This window comes from Aquarana catesbeiana, linkage group LG07 (assembly GCF_042186555.1).
Source record: "Aquarana catesbeiana isolate 2022-GZ linkage group LG07, ASM4218655v1, whole genome shotgun sequence".
Classification (NCBI taxonomy): Eukaryota; Metazoa; Chordata; class Amphibia; order Anura; family Ranidae; genus Aquarana; species Aquarana catesbeiana.
In genome coordinates, this window is record NC_133330.1 from 226,597,144 (window position 1) to 226,622,969 (window position 25,826).

Consider the following 25,826-nt stretch of genomic DNA (forward strand, 5'->3'; position numbering starts at 1 on the left):
AAAAATTTAAAAAAATAAAAATTCCATAAAAACATCCCATCGTTTGGTTTGCACAAAAGTTAAAGTGTCTTCAATCAATATACACTTATTGGGATTTTTTTACTAAATATATGTAGCTAAATACATATTGGCCTAAATTGATGAAGAAATTAGATTTTTTCAATTTTTTTATTGGATATGTTTTATAGCAGAAAGTAAAAGATATTGTGTTTTTTTTTTTTTTTTAATTGTAGCTCTTTTTATACCGCAAAAAATAAAAAAACCATAGAGGTGATCAAATACCACCAAAAGAAAGCTCTATTTGTGGGAAAAAAAGGACATTCATTTTATTTGGGTACAGCGTCCCATGACCGTGCAATTGTCAGTTAAAGTAACGCAGTGCTTTATAACAAAAAATGGACTGGTTATTAAGGGGGTAAAACCTTCCAGGGCTGAAGTGGTTAATAAATGCATAACTGCATGAATTTGTGTCTGCTTAGAGTTCACACCCAGTGGCCTTGGGTGTTGTGTGAGGACAAAAAAATAAACCTCTTTGCTGTGGAAAAACAGGACAAAAACGCTTAAAAAAAATGTCTAATACTGGAAAGTTTCTGTGTCAAATAAAATATACTTTTCAGACACAAAAATGTTAGCTATCCATTTTTTCCAAGAAATGCAGAAAACAATCAGTCCTATCAGTCCTATCATTTGCAAAACCCAGAAAATGTCTATGTGTTATCATTGCACTTTACTAAAGCCTAAAAGATGGAGAAAGGTTGAGGCATTCTAAAATTTTGAAAAATACATTAACATAGCTATAGTACTTTCAATAGTTTTTCTAATCATTGACAAGGATGACATTTGACTCACATATCCCTAATTATTGCCTAACATAGATTTGCTCCCAAGAACAAGTGCTAAATAATTTCGTATGCTTGCTGTTATGATTATTTTTATCCTGCTCCATGTGCACAGCATACAGCTTCAACTATCAGAAAGATTTTACATCTTTTTCACACAGATTAAAGAATTACTTGAAAGAAAATGTGAAACCACAGGCCTTGGAGCATTTTCTTGGAGGTATTTGAAGTCTGAATGTAACGTCTTTTGGTAAACTAAAATTAGAAATTCAGTGTTCATTGCCTTTCTGAATTTTACACTATCCGATCCCTCATCTATTTTTTATTTCTATTTAAAGCCTAAGAAAGTCAATCTTAAAACAAGCAAAACTGGCAAGGTTATAAGATCCCAGCAAAAATGTTATAACATCCTCGGGACACCCTATAAAGTCTCATCTGTGGGTTTAAAGGAGAACTCCTGCCAGGATGAAAACTTTCAGTATACTTCTACAGTATACCTTAAAGTTAAGCACAGATAGAATATGTTTTTCTTCTTCTCATAAGCTGCAGATGTGCCTGCGCTGAGAGTTAGTAATTGGTTCCCAGTGTGCAGACAATCTGTGATGATGTAAGTTAAGGCTCCTGTTGGCTGAAAAATGCAAAAAAAAAAAAAAAAAAATACTTACCTTACATTCTGACTTCTTGTGCACTCTCCTGAATGAGGAGTTTGTATTTTAATACAGAGGGTGGGGGCCAAAAGGTAAGGAGACCTTTATTTTCATGCAAGGGTTTCTTTAACAAGAATGCAAATAGATGTAATGTGGCAAATGCCACACTTCATGAGGTTTGCAGAGACTCAAAAGGAGGAATCCTCACAATAAATTTGAACAACATTAAGAGAGTCCTACAAGGATTGCCTCATTGCTTTAGACAAACTAAAACATTGTTTTAAATCCTTTAGATTGATTTTTTTTTTAAATACAAGAATATGGTTATAAATGATAATAAAGTTCACAACGTTGTGTTCACGTGGGTTTGATATTAATTTTTTTAATGCACATTGCATTTACTGACCTTCTGCTTTCTATTGTCAGTGTGGTAGGCAATGGAGTCTTGTGAAAAAAAGACTAATAGGAAAAAATACATACATTCCAAGAACAGCTATTTAGGGCATTTGTGTATTTAAATTGCAATCACTTACATCATAACCACCACAATAATTGCTTTATTTAAGCTTCATTACCTGAAAATACAAAGTATTTTCAGCCTGGTAGCTAAAGCAGTTTACCAGATAATACAAGAAATTGATTTTTTTTATAATGATATCCACTTAGTAATGTCAATACCTTGACATTCCTGCTTACCAGAGTCTGTTACCATGACAGCACTAAGTACAAGGCCTTAAAAATAAAAGTTATAATACATATGGTGGCTGTTCATGCAAAATGACAGTTTCACAGTAACATACATAAAAAATATTAAAGACCCACTTTGAGAAAAAATGATTTTTTAGTGCAGTCATCAAAAGCATATTTCACCCAACTATTAGAGACTACCAGAAATGTGTTTCTTGTGCAGATCTGAAAATCAATAACCTCTAGGGAGCAGTGTCATAGTAATCTACTATCATTGTGCCAAGTGAACCTGTCAAATACATACAATAGTGGTAGACATCTTGGGAACTAAAGCACTGGCAATATATAGCATATCGATAGAGCTGACCCTGACTGATATTTTACTATGATGGCTAGTAAAAACATAGTCTACAATCTGTATTTATACAGAAGCACAGTTATTCTCTAGGTTTGTCTCTATTCTCTTCTCTAAATTTGTAACATGCAAAATATAGCGGCTGCCATTGCTAGTTACCCTCTAAAAATGTGTATCTGAACACAAACCTAATTTAAGCATTCCTAATAAAGTTTTAGAGCGAATGCCTTAAAGTGTTACTAAACCCTCAACAGTAAAATCAGTCTGTGTATGCAGTAAAGCATGCTTGTTCTACTCAGTGTGGAACCTAAGGGGTTAATCCTCTGCATCATGTAAAAAGGCTGTTGGATCCTGATCCTCTCCTCCTTCCCCAATATATTTCCTGATAATACAGAGCCAGCGGACAGGCTGCACATGGTCAGTTTGGTGTTGCTAGAGAGGTTTTTTTTTCTTTGGAGGGTGCATGTGATTAGCACAGGGCCAATCAGCACTGTCCAGATAGAGGGTCAGGGGTCCTGCATCCTGATAGGACAGTCAGTGCAGAACGAAAACTCCTCCTACAAGCTTTAACCAGACACTGATCGAAGTCACAAGACTGCTATATATTGCTGATGAGAAAAGGTATTTAGCAGTTTATTGTTCTGTGTACTGTGGAAGACCAAATATAGTGAAGGCAGGGTCCTGGGTTTAGTAACATTTTAGGTTGCCTGAGGATGCTTCTCCTGTGCTTCCGCCCTGCCCTGCCCTGGGACTGGGTCAGACAATGCAAAAAACGTGTTGCACTCTGTCTTAGAACATGTGTAAGGCATTATCACACTTAAAAATATACAGCCATGGAATGAGATCCTGGTGGGACTATGTAATTTTAAGTGCAATAATACCTTATACATGGTGGAAGATTGAGTGCAGTTGTGTTATTTGCATTGTCAAGTAATGCAATTGGAGCTAAACCCTTGGTAGCCTACAATACCACCCAATCACCATAGCCAAGCACAAGCTTAGCCTAGAGCAGTGTTCACAATTATGCATTGCAACTTGGGATTGGGCTGTTATTAAACGCCTCGCTACTACAGATTTTGTCAGCAGCCAATCACAGTTGCTTCAAATTTCTCTAACTGTCCAGAGAGGTATTGTGCTAAATACACTACTTTCTCCCAAGATCTATCTTCTTCTGCTTTCCCTAACGGAGAGAAGAGTGTGGTACACTGTAAGATTTTATTATTTTTCTTTTTATGCCTAAATCATTATTTATTAGAGCTAGGATTGATATTAGTTACTGTTTGTTAAAGCTAGGGTTATAGCCTAGAGTTAGGACTCAATTTAAGCCTATTATTTAAAATGAAAGCAAATAATACATGTTTATTTAGGACAAAAACGAAAATATGTTCTTTGCATTTTTTTAAGGAGAAATGTTGATGGTTTTAAGGAGAAATTCTTTTTTTTTTTTTTTCTTTTTACATTTTCCCTTTTTTCATGAATAATTAACATAAACTAAAAGGTTTTTAAGTATGCTTGCAAAGGAAAGCCAAATCTGTCCCCAGAATTACAGCATAATTTTATGTAAATACACAAGGCAGTTAAAAAGATGTTAGCAGTTGATTCTACACACTGTAAATGGCAAATTTTGCTCTGATCACAAAAGCATGAAACGATTCCAGTCATAAAAAGGCCAAAAGCAGAGCTTCCCAAACCTCTTCCCAACAGTGCCTGTTTTGTGGACTCAAATCATACAAGAAAATCTACTGCAAAGAAATGCATAATGACCTAATGACTGTGAAAAGATGTAATCTACAGTCTTTAACTCTGAATTACCAACAGTTAACCTTTTTTGCAGGTAACCTCACAAATGCCTTAAAGGATTTGGATCTTTCCGAATATAGATAAGTCTAGGAAATTGTAGACAGAAGACTTTTCACTTTGTTAAAGTAGTAAAATGAGTGTGTTTAACCACTTCAATACAGGGCACTTATACACCTTCCTGCCCAGACCAATTTTCAGCTTTTAGTGCTGTCGCAGTTTGAATGACAATTGCGTGGTCATCCATCACTGTACCCAAACTAAATTTTTATCATTTTGTTCCCACAAATAGAGCTTTCTTTTGGTGGTATTTGATCACCACTGTGGTTTTTATTTTTTGCTAAACAAATAAAAAAAGACCAAATTTTTGAAAAAAATAAAAGTTTTGTTTTTTTCTGTTATAAAATTTTGTAAATAAGTAAGTTTTCTCTTTCACTGATGGGCACTGATAAGGTGGCACTGACAGGCACTGAGAAGGCGGTACCGATGAGGTGGCACCAATGAGCGGGCACTCACGGGCATTGAAGATGGGCACTGATATGCGGCACTGATGGGCACTGGTAGGCGGCACTGATATGCAGCACTGATGGGCATTGATAGGCGGCACTGATGGGTTGCACTGGGTGGCACTGGTGGGCACTGATAGGCGACACTGATGGGCACTGAGAGGTTGAAAAGATGGGTTCTTATAGGTGGCACTGATAGGCGGCACTGCTGGGCACTGATAGGCAGCACTGCTGGGCACTGCTGGGCACTGATACATGGCACTGATGGGCACTGATACGCGGCACTGATATATGGCACTGATAGGCATCCCTGGTGGCACTGGCAGTGGTAGGCATTGTGAGTGGGCACTGATTGGTAGCTGCCTGGGCACAAAATAGTATTTCCCTGGGGGTCTAGGTGGGGCATACCTGGTGGTCCAGTGTGGATGGCCATCCTGGTGGTCCTGGGCGACATGATGGTGGTCCTGGGCGAGATCCGAGGGGGGGCTGTGCTGATAAACAATCGATCGGCTGTCCTCTACTGTCAGACGTGAGTGAGGAAAAGCCGATCACCGGCTCTTCCTATTTACATTGTGATCAGCGGTGATTGAACGTCAGAGACACTTTACCTAGATCAGAGTTGCGGTGTGTCAGACTGACACACCGCAACAATGATTGCCGCGATGCACGCCCCCCGGGGGCGCGCAGCGGCATAATATCCTGATCACCTCATGTGACGTCCGGTCAGGATATTGAAACCACTTTGCCGCCATCATTCTGCTATATGGCGGGTGGCAAGTGGTTAAGGTCCTATGTAAATCATTTTATTTATTTATTTATTTCTATAAAAAAAAAAAAACTAGTGTAAAAATCTACTTTCTTTTTCGTACATTACGGGACACAGAGCCACGGTATTCACTGATGGATTATATAGGCACCACCAGGTGATGGACACTGGCACACCCTAGACAGGAAGTTTAGTCCCCTATATAACCCCTCCCCTTACTGGGAGTACCTCAGTTTTTTCGCCAGTGTCTTAGGTGTTGATCACGAATGAAGATATGCTGTGCTGAGCTCCGCTGGAATATTCCTTACTGTGGCAAGCCATGCAACCGGATCCATTTGAATGGTACACGGGCCTCGTGTCTGAAGAAACGAGGTTTTGTCTGTAACGCTTCTCTTTTCAGAGAGCTGGACCCCGGGATCCAGTATTTGTTTTTTTCAGCCATATTCCTGGTGGGGTGTTTTACAGGCCCAGGGCTGTGGATCCCTCGTTTTAAAAAAGGGGGCCCAAGTCCCTAAAGGTTTTCTAAACAGAGCCCACCATGAGGGGTGAAGATTGGGTCTGTTACCACAGAACCCTGCGGCTGGATAAGGTAAGGGAGATTCCTAAGGAATATTTCTAATTCTTGTGGGTTTTTTCTCCTTTAAGTAAAATGTTGCTATGCCTAAAGTCACCACTGGGAGCTGTCAAGAGCACGTACCTTTCCATGCTTGTCAGTCTCATCTCTGTGTACAAGCTGCATGCTCCTCAAAGCCCATGCTCCAGGTAGGATGTGGGAAGGGTTTTTTTTCCTTTCAGGAATGTTTTCCCACAGCTTTCATCAGGCTAGAGGCCACAGAGCAGTCAGTGATATCCCGCACTGCCTCCCGCCACCACCGCCATTATGGCGGCTCTCCATCCACCAGCCCTCCTCTCTCCTCCACCCCAGCCTCCTCTCCATGTGTGATTCTATCAGGATCGGAGCCCTCGGTTCACGCGGGAAAAGCGGTCTCTTTTTTGAAAAAGATGGGGGGGCGAAGGGGTGGTTGGAGGAGGGGGGTGGAGCATTAGCGCGACATCGGCGTGGTTTAACGCAGGCTATACAAAGCTATAAAGGTGCACTTTTTGCAGGTGCACACAACTCAAGGAGGGACACAGAGCAGATGGATGGCATGTGAGTGGGGTGACACAGGCATTCCCAGGCAATATTTACTTAGCATCAGACTGAGCCCTGATAGCAACGGCAGTTGCTGGACTATTTTGCTCAGCAGTGGGTGCATTTCTGGCAGTACCTCTGCATTTGTGCTTAGCACTATGGGCAGAAGGGGAGGTACAAAGACCCTGAAAAATAGGGGCTCAAAGAGATCTCCCTCAGGATCTGAGGATCCCTCTCTGCAGAACCATCTCCCCCTGAAGGACCTAGGGAGGCTGATCAGAGTGAGCAACCGGGGTTAGGGGCTGCAACTGCTTCTGGCATTTCAGCCCCTGTATATATTACTGAGGAGGTTTTTTCCTCAACCATAAGTGGATTAGAGGAGAGAAAAAAAAAACACATTAGGTCCCCTTCTATCACCCAGGACCCTCAAATGGAGGAACTCTGGGAAAGGGGAGACAAATCCCTCTCAGAGGACCGGGATGAGACTGATGACTCCTCTTCTGAGGAATCAAGTGGGGAAGGACCCTCTTCAGCTTCACAGGCTGAGAAATTGTTGGTGCATTCTCTTACTGAAATGGTCCGCTCTACATTTAATTTACCCGTAACTGAGTCGGTTGAAAAACCCACTTCTTCTTTGGGTTCACTGAAGCCTTCTCAAACTGCGCATGCTTTTCCTGTTCATTTCTTGCTGGAAAAGCTTATTTATTCTGAGTGGGATCACCCAGATAAACATTTTTTCCCTCCTAAAAAGTTTTCAACACTTTATCCTATGGAGGAAAAATTCACAAAGATGTGGGGTATACCGGCAATTGACGCTGCTATATCCTCTGTGAATAAAAGTCTGACTTGTCCTGTTGACAACGCTTAAATGCTTAGGGATCTAACCGATAAAAAATTGGAATTCATGTTGAAAAACATTTTTTCCTTGGCAGGTTCAGTAGCTCAACCTGCAGTGGTGGCATTTGGGGTATGTCAATCCTTGAGAGACCACTTGAAGCAGGTGCTCAAGGTTTTCCCTGAACAGCAGACTCGGGAGTTTGCCAACCTGCCAGCGGCTTTGTGTTTTGCAGTTGACACAATCAGAGATTCTATCCTTCAGACCTCTCGCCTTACGCTTGGGTTGGTGCATATGCGTAGAATCTTATGGTTGAAAAATTGGTCAGCCAAAACGCCATGCAAAAAGCTGCTGGCTGGTTTTCCCTTCCGTGGTGTAAGGCTGTTTGGGAAGGATCTGGACAATTATATCCTAAAAATTTCCAGTGGGATAAGTACCCTTTTGCCAGTTAAGAAAAGGAGGAAACTTCCCTCATTTAAACGGCTCTTTCTCCAGTGCCAGGAGCATCAGCCTCCAGGCAGTCACGACGGCCTCCACTGTCAGGTTCAAGAGGTAAAACTCAGAGTCAACCCCAGGGACAAAAGAAGTCCTGGGGGAGGAAATCTACAAGACAGAATGCTAAAGCCTCTTTATGAAGGGGCGCCCCCACTCGTTTGAGTGGGGGGAAGACTGCTATAGTTCTCCATGAGGATTTTCAGGACAGATGGGTGGTCTCCACAATAACTCTAGGTTACAAACTAGAGTTCCAAGAATTCCCGTCTCCTTGTTTCCTATAAATATTCCCAAAGACCCAGAGAAAAAGAAGTCTCTCTTTCATGCGTTGGAGCGACTTTTGTCGCAAAAAGTAATCAAGGTGGTTCCCATGCAAGAGCAGGGATTGGGATTTTATTCAACCTTTTCACGGTGCCAAAGCCAAATGGAGATGTCAGACCCATCCTAGATCTCAAAGATCTAAACCGGTTCCTAAAAATTTGATCTTTTCGCATGGAATCAATCCGATCAGTAGTCTCCATCCTACAAGGAGGAGAACTTCTGGCATCAATAGACATCAAGGATGCATACCTGCATGTACCTATCTTCCCCGCTCATCAGAAATATCGAAGTGGAAAAACGTAATTTTCAGTTTGTAGCTCTGCCTTTCGGTCTAGCTACTGCACCTCGGGTGTTCACAAAGGTCCTGGCTCCTCCTCTGGCCAGATTAAGGGCCCAGGGTGTAACGGTTATAGTGTACCTAGAGCATACCTGCTCTTAATAGACCGGTCGGTAGCCCGCTTAGACCAAAGCTTGCTCACCACAGTGTACTACCTGGAATACCTAGGTTGGGTCCTCAACCTAGAGAAGTCTTCTTTAAATCCAGTAAGAAGACTAGAGTACTTGGGTCTGGTGATAGATACAACCCAGAAGAGGGTGTTTTTACCCCAGGCTAAAATCAGTGCAATAAAGGAGCTGGTTCAGATAGTCAGGGCAAAGAAGAGTCCTTCTATTCATCTTTTACCTGTAAAAGGGAGCCTCCCTCCATGCCATCATGGATGCGGAGCGGCCCGAAAAGAAGATGAAGACAAGAAGATGAAGAGAAGAAGCTGAAGAGAAGAAGATGAAGAGAGAAGCGTCACACAGCGGGAGCCTCCCTCCATGCCATCATGGATGCGGAGCGGCCCGAGGAGAAGAAGGGAAGAAGATGCCAATGCCGCGGAGGAAGATGCCAGACGAGAACACCGGAGGAAGAACCAGAAGAACCAGAAGAAGATGGAGGAAGAAACCGAAGGAAGAAAGAAGAAGCATTTAAATAAAGGAATTGTCAAAAACTCTTGTCTTGTCTTGTCTCTTGTCATTTTTAACATTTTTGACAGTTTTTTTGTGAAATTTCACACAGGGGGAGGGCCGGGATCTGGGTGGCCCCTTGTTAAAGGGGGCTTCCAGATTCCAATAAGCTCCCGCCCGCAGACCCCCACAACCACCGGCCAGGGTTTTGGGGATGAGGCCCTTGTCCTCATCAACATGGGGACAAGGTGTTTTGGGGGGCTACCCCAAAGCACCCTCCCAATGTTGAGGGCATGTGGCCTGGTACAGTTCAGGAGGGGGGGCGCTCTCTTGCCCCCCCTCTTTTCCTGCGGCCTGCCAGGTTGCGTGTTCAGATAAGGGTCTGGAATGGCTTTTTAGGGGGACCCCACGTCATTTTTTTTTAAATTTTGGCGCGGGGTTCCCCTTAAAATCCATACCAGACCTGAAGGGCCTGGTATGGAATTTAAGGATACCCCCCCATGTCTTTTTTTTTTTTTTTAATTTCGGTTCGGGGTTCCCCTGTGGGGCATTCCCATGCCGTTTTTATCAATGAACTTTTACGTGTATTGTTGGACCGGCAATTCATTAATAGCCGCAAGTAGTTTTAAATGATTTTTTTTCCTTTGAAATGTCATTTTGCTGTCAGACTGTTCTAAACACGGGAAACATGCGCCCCTTTACAGGCATTCTATAGACACCCCCCAGGTACGAAATTTAAAGGCATATTACACTTTTATTGTTTCACTTTAAGCATTATTAAAATCACTGCTCCCTAAAAAACGGACGTTTTTAAAACTTTTTTTGCATTGATCCTTGTCCCCTGGGGCAGGACCCAGGTCCCCAAACACTTTTTATGACAATAACTTGCATATAAGCCTTTAAAATTAGCACTTTTGATTATTCATGTTCAAGTTCCATAGAGTTTAACGGTGTTCGCGTGTTTGAACAAATTTTTTGCCTGTTCGCAAGTTCTGGTGCGAACCAAACAGGGGGGTGTTCGGCTCCTCCCTATTTGTCAGTATGTATTAGGAGTCATTTAGGCAGAGCTGACAGCCTGTGTAGGGAGAGTTAGTTGTTATATGGTATTATACTGTGTTATATTGTGGTAAATTTCAATGGATTGCAGTGTGGTGGACACATTCTTGATTACCACCCCCTCCTGCGTTCACAGTTTAGAGACCCAACAATTATTTTTAGGACTAGATTTTTGAGTGAGCAGTAACTATGATTGCTAGTTTTCATAGGTGAATACTAAAAGTGATACTAAACACACACACTGTTTAATTTACATTATCCCTTCTCTTTCTGTATGTGGATGATGGCACTGTAACTATAAAAAAAAATCTAAGTACCTTTTTCCTAATCGATATACAGCTGTCACATGACCCAGCTCTTCCCCAGCTTGTCTGCAGGGAAACATAAGCAGGAGGAGCTTCTAGTCCTTTGCTGCTGGTGACATGTTCAAAAAAAAAAACAAACAGCCTTTGGGATACAGAGTAAAAATAAATAACTAATATCGATAAACTGTTTTAAATGGTCACACAAATATACATTTCAAATAAAATCAAATAACTTTTGCAATAACACGATTGGGCAGATTTCTGCCAGTTACAGGCTGTGTCACGCCCCTCCAGCTTGTGTCTTAGAATAAGATGAAAGGTGAAGCCTCCATCAATCTAGAAGCAAAATCCTGCTTCATTTTGTTTAGCTGGTTAGTGGGCATGGAGGAAGAGGGAGGGAGTGGGATGTCATTTGCCACTGTGTATATTGCCACATGTGTGACTCTATAGTCACATGGGCTGCTCAGATGTGATAGGGAGGAAATGCTCTGCATAGAAACCCACTAAAAACTGAGCATGTGCAGAGATGCCAACACTGCTCTGCAAAATCCCTAGCAGAATCAGGGACTTTGACAGAAGGGGGATACAGAGAACAGCAGGATCAACCAGGTTTTTTGCAGAAGACAGAACATGAACCCCATAGTGACTGAGTGAGTATGAACAGCATTTAATACAGCACTTATTGATAGTTTTTAATGATGTGGGTTTAGTGACACTTTAAGGGAGCAGGAGGGTGTGGTTTTACTTTTATCCAAAATTCTTGGCCAAGCTTTTTTAATGTTAAATTATATGATTTATTTGTGTTAATAAATTATTCTATTTTGAGCATGCTCCTTTATAATTCTTAAATATATTTGTTGATGTAGAGTAGGATTTTAAGAGTCACAGTCAGGTTTTTAATGTGTCTTTGGGTTAAAATTATGTGATAAGACAATCAGTGACTTGCTGGAGGAGGATGATCTTGGCCATGTGTAAGTATTCCTTCTTTCAGATATTGAAGATGAAAAACATAGCACGCAGACCACAGAGGGAGGGGACATCAGGTAGGGTTCAACAAAAGTCAGTGATGTTTCAGAAGCTGGAACTTACAGTACAGTGGGTTTCCGATGATGATAGAGTCTGATGATGAGCTTTTCTTTTCAGGAGGAGTTTTTGTTGATTGGGTTGGCTTGAGGTAGGTAGGGAGGGTAGATTTTTTGGAGAGGGGATTTTTGCCTGAATTACAGTACTCTGGGCTGTGTACAGTATAAAATACCCCTGATCCCTGTGTGCAACATACAGCAGGACAGATAGAGTGCAGCAGTCAGGATTATGTAACATACTGTGTAATTTGCCTTCTCCTGACTGCAATACTCAGAACATTGTTCGATATGGTAGACACCTCCTTACTGTTGAATGTTACCAATGTTACCTTTTGGCTGTTGCACTCTGTATGCTGGACTGTATGTTACATACACATATACATGTTATATACTACACTGTACATTATATACTCCTGATCCTTACATGCCAATTGCAATTATATACTTCTGACTGAAGTACCAATTATCTTAACAGTCATTTTATCATTAATAGTAAGTAGTTCCTGGCTATTTTATTGACATTATTTATTTTTTAAGGCAGGCTCAGACAAAGTGTTATATCTATGTATTTTATTCTGTGTGCAGAAAAGTACAGTATATGTAATGGAAGAGTTTCCATTTTTGAAAATGATTGTGCTAATTTTCATATACAGTACGTCTGTGAAATTCTTATCTGTGGTACAGTAGTTAAAAAGACCTTGTCACCAGATCAAGATTTTTTATTAAAAACACATAACAAATACATATGTGCTATTTTTTCAGGTTGCTTTTTTCCTTTATTCTTCAGTTTTGCAAAATAAATAGTAATCTGACACTTCTTGGAGTGTCAAATCCTGGTATCTTCTAGTGCCCCTCACAGCTCTCACAGCTCATGCTGACCGTGCTTGAGCACCTCCTTAATGGTACAATTAATCCTGTGGCCCTGATGGTGTTCTGGGGAAAGTCTCACAGCATAAAAAAAAACTTTCCTTCATTCATTTATAAAATCAGCAAGCAACTCCTGCTTTTAGCCTCTGCACTATTATTATCAGTGTGTGGCTTTTCAGAGAGCTGCAAGCAGTACCTCAGGTATGATTCAGCTCCTGAATTTCTCTGCTTGCATACAGCTCTGGAGAGGCTCCCTGCCAAGTTGTACACTGATAATGATAGTGTAGAGATTGAAAACAGAATGAATGTGCAATGGCAGCTACTGGGGGAGCTGGAAAATAGTAGGATCCTAAATTCCTCGAAGTGTCAGATTTCAGTTCATTTAGCAAATAAAAAAAAATAGCTACTAATTAAAAAATATCACACGTATCATCTAGTAAGCATCATGTTTTAATAAAAGCATCTAAGTAAAAAAGCTCAAACTGGTGATAGGGTCTCTTTAAAGCATATTTGGTGAGAACAAATACTGTGTCATATATGTGCTTTGTATACAGCATCCTTTTTAACTATACCCTTTTTAAGCAATTCCCACTGTCAGACAGTGTGGCCACAAACACCATTTGGGGCAGCATGATTAGCGCAGCATCATACTTTAACTTGCTGTGCTCTGTGGTACCCCAGGTCTTTCACAATCCTAGAACCACCCCTTCTTTCAATACAGAATCTCATTTATGCACAGGGGTTCTCAACCTCATAATTTAGCTACCTGTGTTTATCTTCACAAAACATGATTTATTGGCGGGAGCTGAGCATTTGGGAAACACTGCTAGAGTTTATTAAAGTTATTTCAAAACAGTTCCCTATTTCCACCGCAGAACAGTCTGTTGATATTCTCTGTTTAGTTTTCAAAACTAGGATGTCTAAAATATAGAATGAAACAGCCAGAAAAAAAATGTCTCAATGGTAAAGGTCATACATTGCCTCTCTTCTGGTGACCTTGCTCTGGTATTATACTGTTGGGTTCCACTATTAAGAAAAGGGCAACATCAGACTCTTCACACTCAATATGTTGCATCTGTCATAATGATTACAAGTGCACTGACCAGGACTGAGCTCAGAGAATTGACTCTTACAGTGAACATGCCATCCGAGCTTCTAACACAGACCCCCTGAGGTTTCAACAGCCTTTATGGAAGCGTTCAGAACATAAAGGGCAGCACCTACCAGACACACCACCATATGTGGTCCTACTTCCTCTTCCAACTGCAGGCCATGGTGTTCCGTCTGCCTTCAGTCCCATCAGTCCTGAGACTGTATTAGTTGCAGTAACACCATCTGCACCACCTGTAATGCAGAAAATTAATTAACTCATTGTTACTACATAGATATTAGAGGCTTGCCTCTTCTATAATATTTGTATTTTATATCACTGAGGGTAAACTTATGAGGTTAATTTATTAAAGAGGTAGGGAATGTACATTTACCAAACTGAATGTTCACTTTGAAAAGTGTTTGTTCACTAAGCGCAATGTATAAAATGAAGTTGTGATCACTTCAATGTGCCATTTGCAAGTGAAATCCAATGTTTTAAATTGTATTAGTCTGACAGTACTACATATTACAGCCTGATTGGGTGGCACTGCCACCCTCCTTCTCCCTATTTTGTAGGGAATTACAAGAAGCTAATTAATGGCAGATTTATGTCATTTTTATTAATACATTTAATGGTTAAGCCCAACTTAAAAAAAAATAATAAATGAACATATTTTTTCAAGAAAAATTTGTACATTTATAATTTTTTTCACAGGGACCTGCAAAGCATTCTACTCACATTCAGGGGTTTATGGGTGCAATGCCATACTTTATGGGTGCCATGCCATACTAGACTCTTTCTCCAGATCCCTGCCCATAGTAAGGTACGGGTGTTCAGTTAGAGAGTTAGAGAGTTGGAGGTTGTGTCAGTGGCCTATCAGTGCAATTATCACCACATTTTTATTCCACTGAGAACTACAAGTGTGTCTGATGTGTGGCAGAATGATGCGGCTGTGCAGGTGGAGTCCCACGCAGCTATTCTGACAGTGGCTGCGTAGGAGAACCCCTGCATGCACTAAATATGGGTGTAACATGTAACATGATGCAAAAGGTGGAGTTAGCATGTAAAGATTAAAACCAGTACTACCGTTTCGGTATACTTAACTATTGACATCTGTATATTATGTCTAGTTCATTTACTGGCTACCTCCAGGGCTATGAGAATTTTGATAGGCCTGTTATTTTTATTATTTTATGCTCGCAAGTCTATATTCCATTAATGAAAATCTCCATAGGCCCCGACTTTGGACTTTTGGAAATCTGTGGTTAATAAAATTATACCATTGTACAAATTTACATACAGTATGAATCTAGAGGATGCCCTAAAAAAATATCTAGTGTATGGGACATTTGGACGGAGTCCAGAGACACAATTGTCTCAATGGAACTGCCCCAATGAACCACACTGACCTGCTTCTCATTATTTGATATTGATTATCCGTTATACTGTGGGAGAATCTTCTCCTGATGTCTGCTTAGTGTCCGCCAGCAGTACCTAGTAAGGTTGACTTAGGCTTTGGTTGCCAAATATTTAAGTTTTTTTGTTTTGTTTATTGTACATGCTTTGTTGTTGCTTTTTGTGTTTGTTCTCTTAGGCATGGGTATGCCCATCAGGCTTTGTTTTGTACACTCTTCCATTTTTTTTTAATTCAACAAAAAGAATTTACAAACAAATATAAACACCAGGTAAATATAACAAAAATAAATAGAGCTCATTATTCATGAATAAATCATTTTTTTAATGCAGCTAGTTTAAGGACCTGAATGTGACCTGCCCTTTAATTCCATGTAAAGCAGTATTAAGACTGGGAGGGCAGAGTGATTGCAATTTGTACTGTGCTTTGTGAATGGAATAGAAAAAGCAGAAGTTGAAGGCACAATACTGCAGCAATTCATAGACACGGTTATGATACAGTGGGGAGCTGGAAATGCAGCTCCCTGCTGCACAGCTCGGGAGTTCTCAGCTCAGCGTTTTACAGAAGTCATAAAAAAATAAGAGTGTTAACGTGAGAATTAAAGAGTTAAAAAAAAATCTGTGCCTGGAATTGAGCTTAAATTGTAACACAATAATAGTATGATCTACCTAGCTATGCTGCCTTACAGGACTGTGAAACAGCCCTCATATAAATATTTTATTTCTGTTTTTAGCTCTTTGTCTGGAATTCAGCTTTAAGGATTTTTTCTATGTATATCAAAGTGGATAAAATATGGGTCTGCCTATAGTTCTGCTTTAATCACTTGCCTATAAAATGAAGCATAGACATGTAGCAAATCAATAAACACATTTTTACTAGGGATGGGCCAACATCCTGTGGTTCGGTTCACACCAGAACACCTCAAACAGGCAAAAAGTTCTAGCAAACCCTATTAAAGTCTATGGGACACAAACATGAAAAATCAAAAGTCCTCATTTTAAAGGCATATATGCATGTTATTGCCATTAAAAGTGTATGGGGACAGTTATAGGGAAAGTTTTGCAAAAAATATTGTTTTTTCAGAAGCAGTGATTTTAATAATGCTTGACGTGCAACAATAAAAATGAAATATTCCTTTAAATATCGTGCCTGGGAGTCCCCTTAGTCTGCCTGTAAAGAGGAGCATATGTGCGATGTGTATAACAGTGCCGCAGCAATAATGACATTTCTCAAGGAAAAAATGTCATTTAAACTTGCTCGCGGCTGTAATGTATTGCCAGCTCCCAGCATTATAGATGGAAAATCAATGACAAAAAAACACGTGGGGTCCTTCGGGTCTGGTATGTATTTAAAAAAAAAAAATTGGCTTGTGGTCACCCCCAAAATCCATACCAGACCCTTATCAGAGCATGCAGCCTGGAGGTCAGGGTAGCGGGGACGAGTGAGCTGCCCCCCTCCTGAACCATGCCAGGCCACATGCCCTCAACATGGGGCGGCGAGTCCTCCCTCCCCAAAGCACCTTGTCACCATGTTTATGGGGACAAGGGCCTCTTTCCCACAAACCTGGCCATTGGTTGTTGGGGTCTGCAGGCAGGGGGCTTATCGAAATCTGAAAACCCCCTTTAACAAAGGGGGGCCACAGATCCCGCCCCCCGATTTGAATGGGTAGGGGTACATTGGGTACAAAAGTGTCAAACAGTAAAAACCACAAGAGTCAGTTTTTGACAATTCCTTTATTAAAAAGAAAAAAGTGTCCCACGATGTACATCCACCGTCAATCACACCACTTGACTGACCCGAAAAATAGAAAAACTGAATAAAACTCCGCCTCCATGTGAGGCCCCCGGTGACTGCTGTCTTTTTGCTTTGATAGCTGTTATATAGGCAAGGGCAGGGCCACCCGCTGACGTAAACAGATGATCCTGTCCCCGCTGATGTCACATTATGTTAGAAGGGGCGGGGGTCACTCGGTCACGTCAACTGATGGCTCCTCCCTTGCCTATATAACAGTTGTCAGAGCCAAAAGATAGAAGTCGCAGGGAGGCCTCCCATGGAGGTGGAGCTTTTTTTAATTTGTTCTATTTATCGGGTCCATCGGATGGCATGATTGAAGATGGATGGACATCTCAGGACACTTAATAAACAAATTGACAGAACTGTCTGTTGTGGTTTTTACTTTTTGACACTTTTTTGGTGAATGGGTAGGGGTACAATGTACCCCTACCCATTCACATAGGGGAGGGGGTGGGATCTGGGGGTCCCCTTGTTAAAGGGGGAGCCAAATTCTGATAGGCCCCCCCATCCGCAGACCCTGACAACCACCGGCCAGGGTTGTTGGGAAGAGGCCCTTGTCCCCATCAACATAGGGACAAGGTGCTTTGGGGTTCACCCCAAAGCAACCTCCCCCATGTTGACGGCAAGTGGCCTGGTATGGTTCAGGAGGGAGGGTGCTTGCTCATCCCCTCCCTTTTCTGGCCTGTCAGGCTGCTTGCTCAGATAAGGGTCTGGTATGGGTTTTGGGTGGACCCCACACCATTTTTTTTTAAATTTGGCATGGAGTTCCCCTTAAAATCTATACCAGACCCAAAGGGCCTGGTATGGATTGGGGGGGACCCCACGCTGTTTTTTTTTTCACTTTGGTGTGGAGTTCCCCTTAAAATCTATACCAGACCCAGGGGGTCTGGTATGGATTTTGGGGGGCCCCACATTGTTTTTTTCTTAATTCTGTCATAGGGTTCCCCTTAACCATTTCAATACACTGTATTTTATACACTGCACTATATCCCCTGCACTGTATTGTATATACTACACTGACTGCACTATATATTCTCCACTGTATTATATATACTACTCTGACTGCACTATATACTCTGCAATGTATTAGATATACTACACTGATGGCACTATATATACGCTCCCCTGTATTAGATATACTACACTGACTGTGCTATATACTCTGAACTGTATTATATATATTACACTGACTGCACTATATACTCTGAACTGTATTATATATACTACACTATACTAGACATGTGCACACTGAAATATTTCGTTTCGGAATTTTGTATTCGTCCAAAAAAAATTTATTTAGTTACTCCCGAAATTCTTTGTTATTTATTTCAATTTTCGTTAAAAATTGCATTCGTCCGAAAATCCAAATTAAGGTCGAATCTGTCATTGAAGGCTTATGGTGTCTGCCGAATGTTCAAAGAAGATTCGACGGAGCAGCTAAACTGTACGACGCCGTATAGTTTACCTGCTCCGTCAAATCTTCTTAGAACTTTCAACAGACACCATAATAAGCCAAAGTACGTGTGTACTTAGTTCTAGCTATTTTACTGCTCCTCCTCTTTGGTTACAATCAGCTAATAACATTTATCATCATCATTATTTTTATTTATCTTTTCTCCCCTACGTCAAATCTTTTCTCCCCTATGTCGAATCTTTTCTCCCCTACGTCGAATCTTTTTTCTCTATGTAGAATAATCTTGGACTAATAGAGTTAAGGTTAGGCACATTCGACCACAGGTTTGATGGACACAGATTGTTATTGTCATCATCATGTCGAATCTCTTATCTATATCGAACTGTTGTAGCAACGAAAACGAACACAAAGCATTTGTTTATGTCGGATCTTTCGTTTTTCAGATTCTGCACTTTCGTTATCGTTTGTTAAAACGGTAACAAAAATACCTGAAATTCGGACGAAAATGCATTTGGACGAAAACGAATGCACATGTCTATCATTTACTATATATGGCCGCCATGTAAGCAGAAGCCTTATATAGTGGTGGACTTAGCCCCTGGAGCCATGATTGGCCAAAGGCACCCTGCCTTTGGCCAATCATGGCTCTCACAGCACATTGCGCTGTGATTGGTGAAAAGCATGCAGGTCAGGTGCATGCTATGGCCAATCAGCAGCCGTCAGTGCACTGCAATCTTGCAGTGCATTATGGGGTGCTCTGTGGCGGGCAATGTTAATAAGTTCGACTTGAACATCGAGCCCATCCCTAATTTTTACCAGGAGTGTTAGGGGCATATTTATTAATCTAGACATTCACTGTACATTATCTACAGGTGAATCTTTCAGGTGCATATGTTTTAAATGACCATGATTGATTATCCGTGACAGAATATCTGGTATAATTCTATGACCCTTTAGTGTTCTGCTTTACATTACAATGTAAAAATATAATCACTGTGGCCATGTTAAAAAATTATCTACAACCTCTAGGCAAAATGATGTTGAGAAGTCCAACTTAATGCAGATTATATACAGTTTATACACTGTTCCCTGGAAAGAGACACTTTTGTTGAGAAAAAATAACCTCCCTGAATGATCAATGTACATTGCAAGAATTTTAACAAACTTTGTTGCAGATTCATACTGGTTTCTGCTCTGAAGGAATAGCTCTTTGTTAGGCCATGTCTTGTGCAGGACATATTCTGAATGGGAGTGAATGCACTTGCAGGACTTTAGGGAGGAAAGTGGCAGGATCTTCAATCATTTCAAAGTGATTGACCCTCTAGAGGCATCTCACCAAAACTGAAATGTTTTTTGCAGAGGATGCCTAAAATCTGACTTGTATCCTACTACAGATCTCTAGGAAAATCAGTGAGCCAAGCACACAAGCAAGAAATGACATCTCCGGGGGAGTTCCAGACACCAACTGTGTATGGAACGCATCCAGGTTGCCATGTTGCATTGAATTTAACAGAGCTGCAGGTTAAGAAGGAAATATTTTTAATAGCAATAAATTTAAAATATTCATTTTATAGCAATTGTATATGCTATATTTTTTTCCATTTGCAATTGGGTTTTTTCCATGAAAGTGGAGTCACCCTTTATTAACTTAGTAATGGTAAAATCTGAACATAAAAAGCAAATGTTTCAGCTTGTTCCATAGCTGTGATCTTGCCTTGAACTAAACAGATTTGCTTTAACAGCTTCAGGTCTGCCCTATAGCAGTCTTAATGCTACAGGGCAGCACCTGTGAGCCAGATCACATATATATATATATATATATATATATATATATATATATATATATATATATATATATATATATATATATATATATATATGTGAACTGACAATTCCGGGTAGGGGGCGCGCATGCACTTCCACTGTGATTACACACAGTGGAAGCTGATCAGAGAGTGCAAGGTACCCGATGTCCTCCGGCACCTGCCGATCGTTAGGCAGAGAGGCAGAATGGTGATCTGCCTATGTAACCAAGGTAGATCACCATTCTGACAAGAGGGAAGGGATGGAATTTGTGTCCCTGCAAAGCAGGGAATACATTCCATCTCTTCCCCTAGTAAAAGCACCTAACACACTATAGTAAAACACTGGTTAGGCACACAGTTAACCCTTTGATTTCCACTGATGTTAACCCCTTCCCAGCCAGTGTCATTAGTACAGTGATAGTATAGTGCATATTTTTATCACTAATCACTGTATTAGTGTCACTGGTCCCTAAAAAGTGTCAAAAGTGCCAGTTAGTGTCAAAAAGTCTGCTGCAATATTGCAGTCCCACTATAAGGTGATGATTTATGTCATTACTAGTTAAAAAAAAAATACAAATATCCCATAGTTTGTAGACGCGACAACTTTTGCTCAAACCAATCAATATATGCTTAAAGTGTTTGTTAAGGCACAAGTAGAAATCACTGCCAGCCCCTCTATGATACTAAGGCATACCACACCGTATATGTCTTTCCTAAAAATGAGGCTTGTAAATACCTATTTAGAGCGATCTTTGTGGCTTCCACAGGAGGGGCCAAGGTCTACCTCTGACATCAGCCGGGGAGATCATGTGGCCGCTCAGCCCCTCCCGCAGAAACCCTGTCTCGGAGATGTAATGCGGCGAGTCACATAACCAGCCTAAAAATAGCTCTAAATAGGTATTTACATGCCTAGTTTTAAAAAAAGACATATACAGTGTGGTATGCCTGAGTATCATAGAGGGGCTGGCAGTGAACATTGTAAGTTTTTGATTGCTACTAATAGTGGCGGGGGGCAGGGGGGCAGAGACAGACACACAACGCGGAGCTGACGGGCAGGGAGGAGAGGGTGAGGGGGAGAGAGGAGTGCTGAGAGCAGGGCTGCGGATGACGAAGGGATGTACACTGACCATGGTGGTCAGGGCTCAGCAGCCCTGATTATTGTGGTCAGTACAGAGAGAGGGATACAGGAAGTGGCAGGTTCAGCCAGGTTTTTTGCAATTTAGAGAGGGGCAGATTACACAGCACAAGCACTGTGCTGTTCAATCTGCTTTAAGGGACAAGAATCTGTATTTTTTGGGGGGTTAACAAACACTTTAATGGGATTTATTTTTACAAAAATATGTAGCACAATACATATTGGCCTAAATTTATTAAGAAATTCAATTTTTTTCAACTTTTTAATTGGATAGGTTTTATAGCAAAAAGTAAAAATATATATATTTTTTTTTAATTGTCTGTCTTTTTTTTTTTACAGTGCAAAAAAATAAAAATGCAGAGGTGATCAAATACCAGCAAAAGAAAGCTCTATTTGTGGAAAAAAAAGAACATACATTTTATTTGGGTACAGCATAGAATGACCAAGCAATTGTCAGTTAAAGTAACGCAGTGTCGTATCGCAAGAAATGGCCTGGTCACGGGGGGGGGTTTAAATCTTCCAGAGGTCAAGTGGTTAAAGTAAATCTGCATTTTTGCTCTTGGGGGGCAAAGTGCACTTTCCCTTTAATTCCAGCTCCACCTATTGCACATATTTGCTTTCTTTTGTTCTTCTGTCAATCTGTATAAAGAATAAGTCAGTAACTTTCAAGTTTCAACCCTGCCTCCACAATGTGGGCAATCAGCAAACACCAGTGCTCATCAGCATGGTTGGGGAAGTGAAACGAAAATGAGTATGGGAACCAGGTGGGTAGAGAGGGTCCATGGCAGTAAACCATGAAAATGAAAACCGTCTTCAACACCAGTAAACACCTGAGGTGTCTGCAGGTAGTTACACATACCTTGCAGAGTGTTCCAGGAATGGGAAAGACAGGGAAATATTATGCAAATATAGCTTTGCTATATTATTGCTTCAATACATGGTAGCCTCACTGATTAATAATGATGCTTGAAATATAGGAGTAAGCAAAGCTAGCCATACTTGGCTTATATTTCAGCTGATTCCTACTAAATAGGACAGAATTTAAGCTGTGGGTGGAAGCACCATCTGACTCAAAAAAGTCAAATTTTCAATCAACTTTTTTCGAGGGAGCCAGGTGGATAATTGCTATCTGAACAGCAGCTGCATCCATCCCAAGTGTGGATGGAGGAATCTATAGTACAGGGATATGCAATTAGCGGACCTCAAGCTGTTGCAGAACTACAAATCCCATGAGGCATAGCAAGACTCTGACAGCCACAAGCAAGACCCACGGGGGCAGAGGAATGATGGGACTTGTAGTTTTGCAACAGCTGGAGGTCCGCTAATTGCATATCCCTGCTATAGTAACTTGATTTATTACACAGACTAATGTAAAATACAGTGTGCTGCACTTAAATATATATCAAAATAAAAATAAAGCTATAAGTTCTAAATGGTTATATATCAACTTTTTCAAGCCCAATTCATTAAAAGCAAAAGTGGAAATGGGTTTATTTTGAATAGAAATGACAACACAGTAGTAAAACTATATAAAGGGCAGTAATGTGTAAATAGAAAAAAATTGATAATAAATTATTATTGTTATTAATAATGGAACAGAGGAAAGCAAAAATATTTTCTTCCCATTATCCAGCAGCATTGTCCTAATTAGACTCTGATCTGATATGTGACACATCTTTTGCATGGTGACATTATTTCCATCTCACCTTCTTGAGCAGCCATTGCAATCAGTACAACATCTGTGACATTAGGGGTCAGCTTGGCAAAGAAAGGAATTCTGACAGCTTGTCTAACCCAGCGGCAGATGTTGCGCACCAGTTCTGGATCCTGTTCAAATAGGTCAGATATAAAAAAAGAAAAATTGGTAATTTGTCTAATCTAATGAAAACATGGAGCAATGAAGGAAAAAAATTCCATTAACAGAGCTATTCTTGTAACGCAGTGAAATCAATAATTGAACTGAACTCATTGTTACAAGCAGTGTGTATGTATTGTAGTGCTGTAATGTAATATAGTTCTTAAGAAAAAGCTAAATGAATACAAAAGTAATTAACACAGGAGGAGTAAATAGGACAACATAGCACCGCAAAATGTAACATTTAACATATATGATTTGTTATTAAATTACTATTTTACAAGTAATGTAACTCATGCATACGACATAGTAATGGGGGCACATGGAAAATAAAGTAAATTGCAACGTTGCAAGTTTTGTAACAGTAGCAATCAATCATTTATTCAGTGGCTTGGATACAGTAAACTGAAATTTTATTGGTTATTATGAAAAATTGCAGCCTGCGGTTAACTAATGTTCCTTGGATTATCTAATTTAATAAGCCCAGATTTGCAAAGGAATAAAAATCATACTGACATTGGAGAGAGTTAAAGAAAAAGTATAGCCAAATCTATTTTGGCTGTACTTCTCCTGTAGAACAAACTACATGTCTGTGTGGGCCGGCAGCTGGCTCAACCTCTCGGCCATCCACTAAATGCCTGAGCTAGCACCTCCCACCCCCTCCACAGCCCAGCACTCCAGTGAGCGCTGGAGAGACAGAGCAGAGAGCGGGTGACTGCCAGTCATGGCTCTCTGCTCAGAGTGGAGGGGAGAACTGAGCTATCAGTGGTCTTTGATAACTCAATTCTCAAAGCAGTGCCATCAGAGGACAGATGCAGATGCATTGATTCAATGCTACATCCAACTAGGTGAGTATAATTTTTTTTTTTTAAGTCCATATGTCTCTTTTAAAAGGCTACATCTCCAAAAGTATTATGCCTCAAACACCTGATCAGACTTTCTGCCAACAAAACCGTGGAATTTTGTCCGAATGGTGTTGGCTCAAACTTGCTTACACCCGGTCACACAAATGTTGGCCAACAATTATGAACGTAGTGATGTACTAGACGTACTACATGGTTTTTCACCTCTTTAGCGCCACCCTCTTGGCTCCTTCTGCTAATTTCGTGTTAGTAGAAGTTTGGTGAGTGTTGATTCACGCTTTTCTTTTCGCGCTTTTCAGTACGCGCTTTTCATTTTGTGCTTTTCAGTTCATTTCTGAACGGCCATTCGTCAACCAGACAGGTTGCGGAATCGGAGGAGATAATGTGTTATTTATTATTGGTCTTGGAGTTATTGCTTTGACATTATTTTTTTGGTTGAATAATGATTTGATTTGGTATATTTTCTATATTTTTGGATGCATAGAATGCACTTTTTGGTTAAGTTCTATTGGCAGATAGCATGTCTAATTTCATTTGTTTTTGTTTTTTTACTGCACAATAAAAAAATTGTGGCGAATAATACTTGGCTATGTGTTTTACTTCAAATGACAGTTTGGGAGTAGGCAGTTACATTTTAAAAAAATACAATGTAAAACTGAGAAGGGACACCAACATAGTTGTATCTTTGATCTGAAAAACTACGGGATAATGGTGTTGTGGTAACTTACACAAATAAAAAAAAATAATAATAATATTATTCTTGATATCACTAGAAAAAAAAAGCCTTTGAAAATTAGTTTGCAATAACTCCATCAGTATCACCAGCAAAGCAGCTTCATTATTATCCCATTAAAGAAGAAGAGAATTGTGCGCTGCATTTGGAGATTTTATAATTTGCCAAGTCACAAATGTCAGTTCTCCATTACAAACGCTAGTTTACAAGACTGACCGCTTCTGGCTCATCCTTGCTTCCGAGCATGCGTGCTTGTTCTTTGGACTTTTGTCCGATGGACTTGTGTACACACGATCGGAAAATCCGACAACACACATTTGTTGGCGGAAAATTTGAAAACATGCTAACCAAGATTTGTTGACGGAAAGTCCGACAACAATTGTCCGATGGAGCATACACACGGTTGGATTTTCCGCCAACAGCCTGACATCCATTTCCCATCAGAAAATCCGATCGTGTGTACGCGGTTTTAGGAACCAAAAGTGCTGTTCTAAAACTCGGTATTTAAAATCAGTGATACTTTTTACTTCAGAAAAAAAGAAATCTCTCTGGGTTTGCTTGTGCTTCCCTTCCAGAACTCTGATACATGAAACTAGAATGACAGATTTTAGAAGCATCTGGTGATGGCTTCTGGAACTGAAACATGATTGCAATATACAAATACTGTATACTTTATTTGAACCCTAGAACCTCAGTGCTCAGCTTTTAACTTCAACAAGAGCAGTAGACAAAATTACAGGGTGAGACCCACTAGTATTTACAAGGGAAAGATGAAAAATGTTTTAGATGTCTTTTTACTGGGAGAGAAGGTCAATGGTAAATTAAATGGTAAATGGCACTTATGGTAGTAGGCAAATAACAGAAGGCTTCATTCGATAAAGCTATGCAAATTGTAAAGAAGGTAACACACAGCAACTACATTTCTTTGTAGGGAAGACATATTATTAAAAAGAAAACAAAGAAGAAAAATCCATATAGTGACTACTGAATTCTGCTGCTTGCTTTATTGAACATATTTGCAAACCTGAATGTTCAAGATTATTTTAGGTATCATTTTAGAGGCTGCAGTCTCTACCAGTCAAAAA

At 40.3% G+C, this 25,826-nt stretch overlaps 1 protein-coding gene across 6 annotated transcripts in view; it reads right to left on the minus strand.

Annotated features, from left to right (window-relative positions):
- The window catches only part of DPYD (dihydropyrimidine dehydrogenase), a 2,813,802-nt gene that overhangs the window by 659,917 nt on the left and 2,128,059 nt on the right, over positions 1-25,826 (minus strand). For all 6 annotated transcript variants that reach the window (XM_073593091.1, XM_073593089.1, XM_073593090.1 and 3 more), the window contains 2 exons: positions 22,997-23,117; positions 13,860-13,979 (listed from right to left, as the gene is read on the minus strand). In XM_073593091.1, the coding sequence (XP_073449192.1) occupies positions 13,860-13,979; positions 22,997-23,117 (241 nt within the window). The remainder of the gene's footprint in view (positions 1-13,859; positions 13,980-22,996; positions 23,118-25,826) is intronic.